We start from the raw sequence: 15,181 nt of genomic DNA, 5'->3' as shown, positions 1-15,181 counted from the left end.
GGCCGCTCGACTTCGCTATGACGTCTGACCTTCGAAGAGGAGCGAGCTTCTGGAGGAGTCTGATTTTCGGCCGATTCCGTATCCGAGCCGAAGCCGGAAGAAAAAAATGAAAGCCGCTTACAACTCCCTGTAACGCCGAATTAGAGCGCAGCTCTTGAGGAGGAGGAGAGAAGGGCACTGGGGGGGGGGGTTAAACTAACCAGGGGGGGTCACGTTACCTTGGGGGTCACGTGACCCCCAATGCCGATGATGTCATCACTGACGTCACTGATGACGTCATCAGTGACGATGACGATGCGGGTACCGATGACGTCATTAGTGACGTCACTGATGACTTCACCAGTGATGATGACGATGACGATGCGAATGTCGGTGACGTCATCAGTGACGTCGCTGATGACGTCATCAGTGATGATGACGATGACGATGCGGATGCCGGTGACGACATCAGTGACGTCACTGATGACGTCATCAGTGATGATGACGATGACAATGCGGATGTCGGTGACGTCATCAGTGATGATGACGATGACGATGTGGATGCCGGTGACGTCATCAGTGATGATGACGATGACGATGTGGATGCCGGTGACGTCATCAGTGATGATGACGATGACGATGTGGATGCCGGTGACGTCATCAGTGATGATGACGATGACGATGCGGATGCCGGTGACGTCATCAGTGATGATGACGATGACGATGTGGATGCCGGTGACGTCATCAGTGATGATGACGATGACGATGTGGATGCCGGTGACGTCATCAGTGATGATGACGATGACGATGCGGATGCCGGTGACGTCATCAGTGATGACGATGACGATGTGGATGCCGGTGACGTCATCAGTGATGATGACGATGACGATGTGGATGCCGGTGACGTCATCAGTGATGATGACGATGACGATGTGGATGCCGGTGACGTCATCAGTGACGATGACGTCATCGGGGGGTCACGCGACATCGGCGGGGGTCACGTGACCTCGAGGAGGGGGCCACGTGACCTCAGGGGAGTCACGTGACTTCGGGGGGTCACGTGACCCCCCACGAGGTCACGTGACCTTGGTGGGGGGCTCGCGCGGTGCATTATGGGACATTTCCCATGATGCACCGCGCGGTTACGCCGACGCCGACGGCGACGGCGACGGCGACGGCGACGCCGACGCCGACGGCGACGCCGCTCAAGCCGGAAACGGGCCCCTAAGAGCTGCGCTCTAAAAGCGAACATGGCGACCGACAAGCGGAGAAGCGGTGCGTACGGGCGACGGGTCTTGTTTCTACTCGGTTGCAGGTAACGGCGCTTTAGCAGTACGGATTGGTGGCGCGGTGCAGATTCATCAACAGTCGCGACGAGTGCAAGCCCCGCATATATAGCCTCGTTTACATGAAATCGACTTCAACGCATCGACTTCACTCGTTCTTTGAATGAAGCCGACGCGGCAACGTTTACATGAATACGCACCGAGTATATTTTGATGGGTCATTGTTATAACTTTGTGATTTACTAGATTTTGATATATGTATATTTTGTATACCTTGTATTACTGCGCAGCAGTTTTTCCACTATTGTTTTCTCGTTTTATGTGCAACCATTGTTTTTTGTAGCGTTATTTATGCTTACCGCCCACCCTGCTTGGACCTCTAAAGGTCCGCAGTATGTACTAAATAAATAAATAAATAAATACAGGAAGGTGGCGCCACGCCGTGTCAAAGCTCGAAGTTATGCAGTTCCGGCACCAGCCGCACCACGTTTTCCGGTGCATCGCACTGGAGGCCTTTCGACGCGTTCATTGAACGTAAAGATAGTGCCCGCTGTCTTCGGTGCTGTGAACAAAGTTACAAGACGGAAGAGACATCAAAACCCAAGCGTTTCGGGCTCGAGGCCGGGCCGCCGGGTCACTCTGAACCAAAGGCGACGCGTGTGCGCTCGTTCTGAGGAAGCCTCCGCAGCCTCCGCGCTTCGCCGCGCCAGACCTCGCCGCGACCGGACCAACCGGACCCCGAAAGGCTCCTGCGCAGTCAGGAACGGCACCGAGGTAGGAGCTGCTCGTTCTGCGCTATCATGCAATGCTCTACAGTGCTCGGAGCTCTCGGTGTCGCTCGTGCTTGCGCCGAAGCCTTTGGGACCCCTTCGGACGTGCAAGTCGTACTTCGCAAGGCTTGAATGGGGGCCGTCCTCATCGAGCAGCTCCGCTATATATATTCCGCTTACTTATGATGGCAATAAAAGCTCGCGTTTGTTCTCGGGAAAACATAACGGGCGACCTTACGGGACCGCTCTCCGCGCTGCCGACGAGGTTGGCCGCCACCATGTTCTCAGCTGTTCACTAGCTCCCGCAGCGAGCGCCTTCCCATAATCCTCCGCGTTCCATAATGCGATGCGACCTCCGCACGCGCTAACGTCGCCGCGCTCTCGAGTCGCGCGTGCTAACGTCGCGGCGCTCGACTGTCGGCGCTCTAATGTCGGCGCTGAAGCGTCACGCGCTCTAGTGTTGTACAGCCCTGTCGTATAGCACAAGTTATTTGTTTATATCTGTCTATTGTGCTCGCATTTGGCCTTTGCTGGATTCGTGTAGTATTTCAATAGACTCCACTGATGGTATCTGTGTACTTGTAATAATATCACCCAAATAATGTACAAAAACGTAAGCAAAAATGTCTAGCCCGTTATTAGTTTCTTCTTGACAACTTACGTTTTTCAGGCTCTAAATGTGAGATTTTAGTTAAACCGTACCTTCCTGAAGCTAAAATACCTCAAGCTGTTCTCACGTAAACTGTCACCCGTCACAGGTTCCACATTTTTCCTGCTAGTGGTGCAGCATCTTTCACGGGACAGCCGTTTCGGTGGCTTGCTGTTCCTCCTGTCTTCCTCTGTTGTCAGAAAGTCCAGTTGTACGGAGTTTGGAGGCTGCGGAAGGTTTTAGGAGCCTGCAGCAATGTATCTTTTACTTGAAATCACAATTCAAACTTAACTGTGTAATTTCCGAATAAACAAGGCTGGATAAAAGGAAGAATGTCAGGAAAACGTATAAACATTCCTAATTATGGTACTATTACTCTGCATATTTTTGACAGTTTCAAACATATCAGACAGGAAATTGGAGCCAATTCGGCCGTTTTTCCTGGTACAATACAAACTAATTTTAAGCAATTGTTCGTCCTTTAAAAATAAAACATTCCTGCATACGAATAAACTACATTGACGTAAAACAACCCTGTTCCAGAAGCATTTCAAAGGCCTTCAGACACATGTCTTTTAAAGCATCTGCGAACCAGTGCATGCAGAGCGGCGCACACAGAGACGGGTTCACAGGCTCATTTGCCGACAGCCCAAAGACCTTTCATCTAAGTGCCATTTGAAAGGCGTGCAAAGCAGAATGTTATATTCTCCTTGCTCACGAACATGCAAAGGAACAGATTTCGAGCGTCTGAAACACTTACGCCACTGCTTCACTGACCCCTAACATGACCGCCCTGTGTCGTGTGGACGGACGGAAAGTTTCATCGGCGGAATTGCTTCCGCCGATAGCGTTCGCTACTTTAACCTAATTATAAAGGTAAAAGTGACAATCATGCTTAGGAAAGGTACGGAAACACGCCGGTATCGGCATAATCCAGCGCCTTGTACACCGAGTAAACGAGGTCCCTCTCCTCGAGGTGCTTGCGGCACACAACGGCGAACAATGACGGTGCCTCCCCCATCCAAAGTTTGATTGTCCATGCTCTCTTGAACCTCCATATGTTCGGTTGGTGAAAGGTAAAACCGGCTTCTTTTCGACATTTGAATTGCGGCGCTAAACAGTAGCTCAGCATGATCGCAAATCAGGTAAGAGGGGAGAGAAGCAAGCCGGATGCGATATCGCAAAGCGGAGTCCTTCCCCTGACATCACGGCACACTTCACCGAATCAGGGTGCGGCGACCGCAGCGACGCTTGTGTTCGCTCTCGGTGCCAATAGGTTCTGATAGCATAGCATATGCAGTTACTCTAATCGAGACTGCTCGCGACGAACGTGGTTTACTTAAATGAAGATAATGTTTTTGTAGTGTGCCTTGGATTTAAATATAAATCCGGACAATCAAAGCAAAACTTGAAGTTAAAAAAAAAACAAAAAAAAACGTGCTTTACATAACGATGGCTCACTTCCCACGACGGATTTCGTCTGCGTGTCGTCCGGTTTCTTTCGCTTGTTGGCTGCACCTTCCGATCCTGCTCCCGACGCCATCTCTCAATACGTGCCCAAAACGCGCCCCAGTGCTCGACTCAATCGTTTGCATCGCCGACCGCCATTGACCCTGAAAAGTCTTCTTATTTGAGCTGGGTGTTAAGTAATCGGAGCCGCCGCAACGAGAGTTATGCTGCCTGGGGACTCTAATCATCGCGAGTGGCATGCAGTGCAAATGACAACCTTAAGGATAAGGGTTTAACATTGGGTGCCTCAATGTCCTTCTGTTTAGGGTGATGCCACCCTTCGTAGTACCCAATGCCGACAGCACGCACTCACGGGTAAAGTACAAAGAAATCGACAAAAACAAAATGCCACCATAGCACAGTCAGCGCTAGAAACGCGTGCAGGGACACCTTCTTTCACGCGCTTCTGAACAAAAAAAAATGAAAGTGTGAGACAAATTGACCAGATGTCTCCACCCTAAGCAAAGCGCACAGGAAGGCACCCTAGTCTAACAGTTTGCTTGTGTCTAAAAGAAGCGTTCGTATTTTTAATATTGATTATTATTAAAACCGTTGCAAAGTTGAAATGAATGTTCTACTGTATGACAGGACTTTTCAGAGGTAGTCCCAAAAGTATCTCGGAATACAAACACAGAGATGTATGGGTTTTAAGAGCAAGATGCAGATTCTTAAATACATTTGTCTCTCATACGACAGGATATGTTTATTATATTTTTTCGGAAAGCGGCAACAATTAATCCCTGAAAACAGTTGTAGATACATACATAAATAATATTTACAAAGTTCGAAAAGTGTGTGTGTGTGTGGGGGGGGGGGGGGCAGGGGTAGAGGGTGTCTTTCACACCCTACACCCATCCCCCCACCCCCCTTACCGCCCACATATAAACCTCTAATTATATTTGTCAGCTAACACGCATTTATTTACATCGAATTCTTCACATATACGTATAGCTACCACTCCGAATGCCTGTAAATACGACATCATCCCCAGTGGCACTATAAAGGCGGGCGAGCCGAACTCCTCCACAGCCCTAAGGGGGACTAAGTTTGCGAGCTAGCGGGCGGACGGCTCCACAGCCGAAGGGGGGTCGAACGTGCAGGTTGGTTTCCAGAGGCAGGATGATCTTCACGGCATGGTATCCGGGAGCCAAGTCCCTTACGGCCCTTCGGTGGCCGCTTATATTGAGTTCACCAGCATTCTGGGGTCCTCCAGTCCACCAATGAGAAAGTTTGGGAAGGACGAATCAAGAGGGGTTTTCTTAGAGCCAATCAAAGTCTCAGAGCCTAAAACAAATACGAACATTCCAAAAACAAGCGCATATACGGGACAGAGCACATTCTAAACGAAGCTCACAAGAGCAGCCATAAACAATAGAAAGCACATCAGTAGACAGCTAAGTTATACACACACAGAGCAAAACCATCTCCGAAGTAGAGATCGCAAATGCAAACATACACAAGGCAAAAAATTTCCAACGCTAGGTTCTGTAAACTAAGTGTAGCGTTACAGCGTTCGTTCACGTTCGCCTCCATCTGGGGTGCCCCGAACCCGGCAGAGGTCATGAGCAGTGCCGTAAAGACGAGTGAACCCCCGAAGAAGGCTAAAACAAAGTGAAGCTATAGACTAAAAACTCGCGCAAGCAAAACTTCTCGAAAATACGTTCTGAAGACCAACCGATAGTGGCCATACTTTATAAAAGCCTTCTACCCAAAAGGTGTGACAAACTGCGGTAAATCATGCAGGGTGGATAGATGGAACAATACACTCAAAACTGTTTTTACTAAGGTACCCTTAGCCTGCACGGAACCTGCTGCAACATTAGAGGAAGAGAAGCTCATCTTAGAAGTTTTCTACACCCATGATTCTCTATTTCCTTCTCTCCACTCGCCTTCTTCCCAGCGTTCGCTGAGCTGAAGGAAAAAGAGCGGAGGACTTTGTGGGAAGAGCTTATTCTGCTACTTTTTGTGCTAGTTCTCTTTAGCAAATGACAGGATAGATAAGCCTGGCAAAGCATCGCGCTACGTTCGATAGATCATAATTGTATTTCAATAATTAGGCACACATGTATTTTACAAATGTATCTTGATACAGAGATACATATATTTGAAAGAATCTCTAAGGTATTATCCGGATACATTCGTATCGCGATACTGCCCAGTCCTACCAAATGATTGCGGAGAGAGGTGCCCTCCCTGATTGATGCGTAATAAAAGACACGGAACGCCAAACTTTAGTCCTCAAACACTCGGTGGTTTTCACACAAGAAATGCTTGCCCTCTCTGAAGGGCACATATACAAGCGAAACTAACAGTACGAAATAAGCTACTAGAGGTTCTATTTGGGAAACTTATATGCTAGTCAATGGATATATAATCTGCCAATGCCGGGCAATTAAATCAAAAATTGCGAGCCAGCGTTTGCAAAGGCAAGGCCTGGGAGAGTGAGAGCTCGAATACCAGTGCACCTGGGTTACAAATCCCCACGCACTGAGCTCGTGTTCTATATCAACGCCAGTGCGGCGTTAATAATTGCTGATACCTTTTATACACTCTATATGCAGACCTCTACAAAGTTATTTCTCACGCGCCATCAGTGTGTCTGATCTCATTTCAGATCTTATCTTATTCAAGGAATGCTGGAAAAATCGGCACAATTACAAGTAACGCATTCCCCATGGAGTAGTGCCGTTTCAAAGGCTGTTTCATAGAGAAGGTTCTAGGTCATGCCTTGCTTACGAGATGTCGGATGTCTCCGATGTCCTCCTGTTTCTTGGTGACTCTCGCCGATCGTGAACTCCGAGCTTTCGAGGCGATCTGCTGGACGTCTTGTGTGAGGATTTGCTGCCCTTCGGCCGCTTCTTTGGTATCCGCCTGATTGTGTCCTCCGGGAACTTCTAAGCTGGTTCCGGATGGAGCTGTGATTCTGCCTGGTTGGTCACGGTATTCGCCTCCTTGTGATTTCTTCGCATTGAGCTTTGGCTTCTGCAGATATAAATTTAACGCGTAGTCAATTCAGGTAAAGTCCTAAATTAATTCAACTATAAAAGCAATTAAAAAATGAAAGCCGTTTACAACTCCCTGTAACACCGAATTGGAGCGCAGCTCATGAGGAGGAGAAGGAAAGAGTACTCAGGGTCACGTGTTTTCGGGGCGGGGGGGGGGGGGGTGTCGCGTGACCTCGGGGGGGGGGAGGGGGGGTCATGTGACTTTCGGGGGTCACGTGAACCCCAGAAAACTTTTTCCGTTAGATTTAGCGCGGAATTCTTTCCGCTATATCTAGCGGGGAAATTTTTCCGCTAGATTTAGCGCGGAATTTTTCCCGCTAGATTTAGCGGGGAAATTTTTCCGCTAGATATAGCGGGGAAATTTTTCCACTAGGGAAATTTTACCGCTAGATTTAGCGGGGATTTTTTTCCGCTAGATTTAGCGGGAAAAATTTTCCGCTAAATTTAGCGGGAAATTTTTTCCGCTAGATTTAGCGGAGAAACTTTTCCGCTAGATATAGCGGAAAAAAAATTTTCGCTATGTTTAGCGGGGAATTTTTCCCGCTAGATTTAGCGGGGAAAGTTTTTTGCTAGATTTAGCGGGGAAATTTTTCCGCTAGATTTAGCGAGGAAATTTTTCCGCTAGATTTAGCGGGGAAATCTTTCTGCTAGATTTAGCGGAGAATTTTTTCTGCTAGATTTAGCGGGGAATTTTTTCCGCTAGATTTAGCGGGGAAATTTTTCCGCTAGATTTAGCGGGGAAATTTTTTCGCTAGAGTTAGCGGGGAAATTTTTTCGCTAGTGTAGCAGGGCACAAGCTGTGTCATGCTAGTGAAAGAGCTCACCCAATCATGTACCGTAGAACGTCCTACGTCACACCGTTCCTCGCCTTGATAAAGGCGCACTTCGTAACAATAAACATTATTCATCACCCGACTGGCGGCCCGCTTACATGGTGGCAGCGGTGCCCAGTCGAGATGTCGAAACCGTCAACGCCGCCGATGCCCCCATTGCCGTCAACGCTGCTGCCGCCACCGAAGCCCCTGGACACATCAGGCGACGCATGGCTCGGATGGAAAAATTGGAAACGTGAGTTCGCCTTGTTTTCCACCGCTACGCAATTGAGCAATCAGCCAGAGGAAGTGCAGGCAGCAACCTTACTAATAACAATCGGAGAAGAAGCCAGAAAGGCGTACGAGACCTTTAAGTTCACTACAGATGAAGAAAGAAACAGTGTAGAAGTACTGATTCAAAAGTTCGAAGAATACTACAAGCCCGCTACAAACCTGACTTTCCAGGAATTCAGATTTGGGTCAAGAGACCAAAAAGAAGGTGAACCTTTCAACGAATGGTTAACAGAGCTAAGGATTCTAGCTAAGAATTGCGAATTTGGAGAGCTAGAAGATCGGATGCTACGCAGCCGTATCATCCTAGGAGTTCGAGACAAGAGCTTGCAGCGGAAATTACTTGTTGAAAACCCAACCTACGAAAAGACCGTTGAGCTGTGTCGCCTTCAAGAACAAGGGCAGGAAAAGTTCCGAGAGATTACTGGAACAGCGCAAGGCGCATCTGAGACAACTATTAATGCTGTTGCTGCGAAAAAGAGTCCCTGCTCTAGGTGCGGCTATTTTACTCACCGCGGCGAAACCTGCCCAGCAAAAGGAAAAACGTGCAAGAAATGTGGAAGGCTTAATCACTTTGCTCAAGTGTGCAAGACGCCTGTACTTCAACAAAGCGCGAATAAACCGAAGAAAGAACTACGCGCTCTGCACACCGAAAGTGACGAGGAATTCTTTCTCGAAGCATTAACGGTAAACTGGGTCGAGACCGACAAATGGAGCGCGTCAGTTCACATTGAGGGCAAACCAATGGCGTGCAAGCTAGATACGGGCGCTAACTGCTGCGTCATATCAATGCAAGACGCCGTAAAGCTTTCAGATAAGCCTCGGCAAGAGTGTCAAGTGACGCTAACTGCGTTTTTCGGAAACGACGACTGCTCACGAGAAAGTAAAATTGCTTCTTTCCGGAAACGGCAGAGAGCACGAAGAACTCTTCTTTATCGTAAAACAACATGTGCCGATCACGTTGAGCGGATCCGTTGCCGAGCGCCTGGGACTTCTGTACCGGGTGCAGAATGTTCATCTAGAGAACTTGTACCAAGCCGCACAACCTTTTGCAGAAGTTTTCAAAGGCCTTGGGCAATTGAAAGATGTCGAGTATGAAATGAAGCTGAAACCTGGAACTGTTGGAGTCGTCGTGCCGGCCAGGAGAGTTCCAGTTGCTCTTCAAGACAAGGTGAAAGCGGAACTTCAGCGCATGGAGGAGCAAGGCGTCATAACCAAGGTAACAGAGCCTACTACATGGTCTAGCCACATGGTCACCGTCATTAAAAATGACAAAGTGCGTATTTGTTTGGACCCTACGGCACTCAACAAAGCACTTTTGCGTGAAAACTACCCAATGCCAACCCTAGAGGACGTCGCGGCGCTACTGTCTGGAGCAAAATTCTTTTCGACCCTAGATGCGGCGTCAGGATTTTGGCAAATCAAACTTACAGAGTCGAGTTCCAAAATATGCACGATGAGCACACCGTACGGCCGATATCGCTTCCTCCGGATGCCCTTTGGAATCGCATCCGCGCCAGAAATTTTTCAAGCAGCAATGCACCGCCTACTAGAAGGGCTACCTTGTGTCGCCGTAGTGATGGACGATATTCTACTCTGGGGCAGAACAAAAGAAGAGCACGACCATCACTTGACACTACTGCTGTCGCGCTGCCGAGATCACAATCTGCGACTGAATCTAAAGAAATGTACCTTTTTGCAGACAGAAGTCCGCTACCTAGGTCACATCCTGACCACGAAAGGCCTGCGCCTGGACCCGGACCGCGTAAATGACATCCTGGCGATGCCGCCACCCTCAAACAGTAAGGAGTTGCAAGTTTTTCTCGGCACAATGAACTTTGTACTGCGTTTTGTACGTCGCATGTCCGACGTGACTGCGCCGCTGAGAGCTCTACTGCGCAAGGATGTTGCCTGGGTATGGACCGAACAGCAGCAAAACAGTTTTGACGCCCTAAGACGAGCATTGATCGAAGCACCGGTTCTGTCGTACTTTGATCCAAAAAAATCAGTCACTCTTTCTGTTGATGCCAGTCAATACGGAGTGGGGGCCGTCATTACTCAGGAAGGCCATCCTATCGCTTTTTCATCAAGATCCCTTACGGAAACGCAACAGCGATACGCACAAATTGAAAAAGAAACACTGGCAATTGTGCACGGCTGTACCAAATTTCATGATTACATTTTCGGCCAGGCGGAAGTAATTGTCGAGACAGATCACCGTCCCTTGGTGCCGATTTTTCAAAAACCACTGCACCAAGTTCCACTTCGTTTGCAGCGTATGCGATTGACTCTGCAACGTTACCCCATCCGTCTTCTATACAAGCCGGGCAAAGAACTCTTTCTTGCCGATGCTTTGTCACGCTTCCCCAGTAAAGTCAGCATGCAAGAAGAAACCACCCAGTTTCATGTGAACGTACTTGCTTACGTTTCAGCATCAGAAACTCGCCTTAAGGACCTTCTTGGAGCAACCAATGAAGACCCCGAACTCTCAAACCTGCGTGACTACGCGGAATCAAGCTGGCCTGATAACAAGCAAGACGTCCCAGAAATCGTCCGTCCCTACTGGGCGTACCGCGAGGAGATACACACTCAAGACGGCCTTTTGTTTCGCAGCAATAAGGTAATGATACCAAAATCAAAAAGAGTAGAAATGATGTACCTCCTGCACATGGCACACGCGGGGGTGGAGAAGATGAAAGCGCGAGCAAGAAGTGTGTTGTTTTGGCCAAACATGTCCAATGATATAGAGCAGTTTTGTAAAGCCTGCAAGGTGTGCCAGATGCATCAGCCACGAAACGTAAAGATGCCTCTTCTGAGCCACGACGTCCCGACATTGCCTTGGGAGATCGTGGGAATGGACTTGTTCTCATACGGCGGACGCGAGTTTGCAATAATTGTAGACTTCTATTCGTTCTTTTTTGAGGTTCGGGAGCTCCGCCACACAACCGCAGACATGGTTAAATCGTGGTGTGCTGAAGTTTTTTCAGTTCATGGGCTACCACTGAAGCTGTGTAGTGACAACGGCCCACCATTTAACAGCAAAGAGTTCAAAGACTTTCTAGCCCATCTAGGCGTAATGCACACTACCTCTAGTCCCTACCACCCACGCTCTAATGGTATGAGTGAAAGAGCAGTTCAAGAGGCCAAGAAACGTTTAAAAAAGTGCTCGTTCAGAATGCCAGACTTCCAAATGGCTTTACTTGAGTGGCGAAATACTCCCAGAGATGCTGTCCTCAAGTCTCCTGTGCAGAGGCTGATGGGACGACAGACGCGGACGCTGCTACCAGTACCAACAAGCCACCTGGAGCCGGAGACTGTGCCAAGCAAAGCTGTCCACAACCGCCTCAAGGAGATCCGGCAGCGGCAGATGACCTTCTACAACCGCAACTCCCGAAACCTGCCGCCATTGTCACCGGGGCAACAGGTCACGACGTACGACACACGCCAGCGAACCTGGTCGCCAGCCGTCAACCCTTGACCAGCGGTCACCCCGCGTTCAGCGATTCTTCAGACTGAAGACGGCCGCGAGATTCGATGCACAAGAGAGCACCTAAGGGAGGCAGCATCCCAGCCGGACTCAAGTCGACCTTCCACCGAAGACCGACCGGCAGACCAGGACATCAACGAGCCCAGTCAAGAGCTACGCAGAAGTACCCGAGAACGCCGGGAACCCTGCCGGTACCCACTGCCCGAAAGACTGTAACAAAGCCCCTTCCCCTTTCCCATTCTCCTTTAAAGAGGGGAGATGTAGCAGGGCACAAGCTGTGTCATGATAGTGAAAGAGCTCACCCAATCATGTACCGTAGAACGTCCTACGTCACACCATTCCTCGCCTTGATAAAGGCGCACTTCGTAACAATAAACATTATTCATCACCCGACTGGCGGCCCGCTTACAGCTACATTTAGCGGGGAAATATTTCCGCTCGATTAAGCGGGGAATATTTTCCGCTAGATTTAGCGGGGAAGTATTTCCGCTAGATTTAGCGGAGAAATTTTTCCGCTAGATCTAGCGGGGAAATTTACCCACAATGCACCGCGCGGTTACGACGACGCCGACGCCGACGCCGTTCAAGCCGGAAACGGGCCCCTAAAAGCTGCGCTCTAAAACACGCTATAAACAATGGTTGTCAATATAAGCAAAACTAAACCCGGACTCAAAATAGTAAATAATGACCCAGTGCTGTTGAAACAAACCAGAAAGCTAATGGAGACAGAAAAGAGAAACTGAGTTTCCAACATTTTTATCTATTATTTAATGGCACGACAATTCGTGTGAGTTGAGAGCCGTATTTCATGGAGCAAATGCGGTGCTTTAAATAAAAGAAGAAAAGTTCGGGCGAAAATTTGTGTTATGTCAACCTGGTGCATTTTGAAATGGCAGTCATCGGCTACGAAATCGTTTCAATCGCACAAACTAAAAGAGAAAAAAAAATCGTGGCTAGGCGGTTACGCTGGCTAACCTACAGTCTTCATTTACTGCAACCAAGACCGAGACAGAAATTCAGCTCGCCAATGCGGTGGGCACGGCAGCGCGAGCCGAGGCATGTCGGCTAAACTTCTTCCTGTTATCGTGCAGCTTCTACTGATCGCCGACGGACGCGCTCCCATTCCTGATGCGTCATCTACACAACATGGATTCGGCGCAGTACCCCACTTTCGTCACATGGACCACATTCTTTTCGGCTTCGTGACATCGACGCCAGGGCCATCGTCTACAAAAGAATCTGCCCATCACGACTTCACCAGTGGGCACGGCAGCGCGAGCCGAGGCATGTCGGCTAAACTTCTTCCTGTTATCGTGCAGCTTCTACTGATCGCCGACGGACGCGCTCCCATTCCTGATGCGTCATCTACACAACATGGATTCGGCGCAGTACCCCACTTTCGTCACATGGACCACATTCTTTTCGGCTTCGTGACATCGACGCCAGGGCCATCGTCTACAAAAGAATCTGCCCATCACGACTTCACCAGTGGGCACGGCAGCGCGAGCCGAGGCATGTCGGCTAAACTTCTTCCTGTTATCGTGCAGCTTCTACTGATCGCCGACGGACGCGCTCCCATTCCTGATGCGTCATCTACACAACATGGATTCGGCGCAGTACCCCACTTTCGTCACATGGACCACATTCTTTTCGGCTTCGTGACATCGACGCCAGGGCCATCGTCTACAAAAGAATCTGCCCATCACGACTTCACCAGTGGGCACGGCAGCGCGAGCCGAGGCATGTCGGCTAAACTTCTTCCTGTTATCGTGCAGGTTAGTAAAAAGTGCTATCTCATTGACGTATTTAAGAGACATTATGTTGTTTTTTTAGTGCTGCCGTGCCCTGGCACAATTCTGTGTATTCTTGCCGACTGTCTTTATTCCTTTCGCACGGTGCTGTTAGAGTTGGCCGGTGATGTGGAACTTAACCCGGGACCGATGTCGGAGGCCCAAGTGATACAATTTAACCAGATGTTTACTTTGCTACAAGACCTAGGCAAGCGTTCAGTTTAAATTGAAAATGGTCAGTCTAACCTTATCCAAACAGTTAATGAAATAAAGCTGAACCAAGCTTCGATTGAAAAAAAAATCGCAGATTTTGGCAAAAGACTTGAAGTGGTTGAATCAGAAACATCTGCCCTCGAGTCAACTCAGAAAGAACTGGTTGAAACACGGAAAATGGTTTCCTCTGTACAACAAGAAAACACCTCCCTGCGTAACCGTTTGGACGACTTTGAGGATAGATCACGGCGTGAAAACCTGCTGTTCTATGGTGTGGACGATTCAAGGTCAGAGACATGGGCGGAAACGGAAAATAAAATAGTTGGCATACTTCAACGTACGGTTGACCTTCAAATTGCCCCAGGAGACTTTGAGCGAACGCATAGACTCGGCTCTTTCACGGTTGAAAAATGTAGACCTGTCATTGTGAAGTTTTCTTCGTATAAGCTGAGAGAAAAAATTTTAGTCTCCCGCTCCAAACTAAAATCTGCAGGAACACCGGTCAGTGAGGACTTCTGCCCCGCGACGCGCCAGGCTAGGAAAAAACTTGTGGAGTTCGGTATCTCTCTAAACTCAACCTTCAAGCTGAGGTACGTATAACAAACTTTTAGTTAACGGAGAGTGCTACAGTTATGATCACTTAACCAACAGTATTCATCTAACAACTAAAAGCAATTCCATCGCACTTGTCTCCGATGACCAAGTAAATGGAAATCCTTCCCCGATATCAAATCTGCAATAGCATGCCGCGCGGGGTGGTGGTTATCTTCAACCCTTGCCTCGTGATAACGTTTCCGTTCTGTTTACCAATATCAGGAGTGTTGTTCCCAAAAAAGAGGACTTGTGTTCGATTATCGACTCATCTAGTGCTGACATAGTTGTTCTTACTGAAACCTGGTTAACAAGCAAAATCCGGAACTCTGAAATTTTTCCCTGTAAAAAACACTTTAATATATAGTGAAGAAAGGTAAAAAACACAGGCGAGCTGGTGAATGGTATCCATAATAACCCTGAGACGAAGGAAAAATAAAAAAACGGACAGTACAACGAAGTCTCTAACACAGCTTGAAAATTTATTTAACAACCATCGTCTTATATACACCCGTCACCGACCTCCAAAACAGTTCAAAAGACCTCCTCGCCCACTTCATAGAGTACCCTCACCCTCAACATAAACCGACAAACGCACACAAAACAACCACGCCCAAAACACAAAGGGACACCAACTCGAAAAGGGAAAGCAGGAACTTCCGCAATTGACAAGGTCAGACCGAACCAAACATCACTTATAAACTCTTTTGTTCCCCTATCAAAACACAAACAAAATTAAAAAAAAAAAAAAAAAAAAAAAAAAAAAAACACCCAAAGGAAGAGAAGAATCCGATCCACG

The 15,181-nt window shown here is 48.4% G+C and overlaps 1 protein-coding gene and 1 pseudogene across 1 annotated transcript; both read left to right on the top strand.

The window, feature by feature from the left end:
* Positions 1 to 7,989: 7,989 nt before the first annotated feature.
* On the top strand, positions 7,990 to 9,399 carry LOC115316197. Its single transcript, XM_042287699.1, has one exon. The coding sequence runs from the start codon at positions 8,029 to 8,031 to the stop codon at positions 9,397 to 9,399; it is 1,371 nt and encodes a 456-aa protein (XP_042143633.1). The 5' UTR covers positions 7,990 to 8,028.
* Positions 9,400 to 9,493: 94 nt separating this feature from the next.
* LOC121047962 lies at positions 9,494 to 12,061 on the top strand (annotated as a pseudogene).
* The last annotated feature ends 3,120 nt before the right edge of the window (positions 12,062 to 15,181 follow it).

The sequence above is a fragment of the Ixodes scapularis genome, unplaced genomic scaffold (genome assembly GCF_016920785.2).
Source record: "Ixodes scapularis isolate PalLabHiFi unplaced genomic scaffold, ASM1692078v2 ptg000191l_1___fragment_2___debris__unscaffolded, whole genome shotgun sequence".
Classification (NCBI taxonomy): Eukaryota; Metazoa; Arthropoda; class Arachnida; order Ixodida; family Ixodidae; genus Ixodes; species Ixodes scapularis.
The sequence above is the reverse complement of the archived record's forward strand: the minus strand, read 5'-3'. Positions and strand labels throughout refer to the sequence as shown.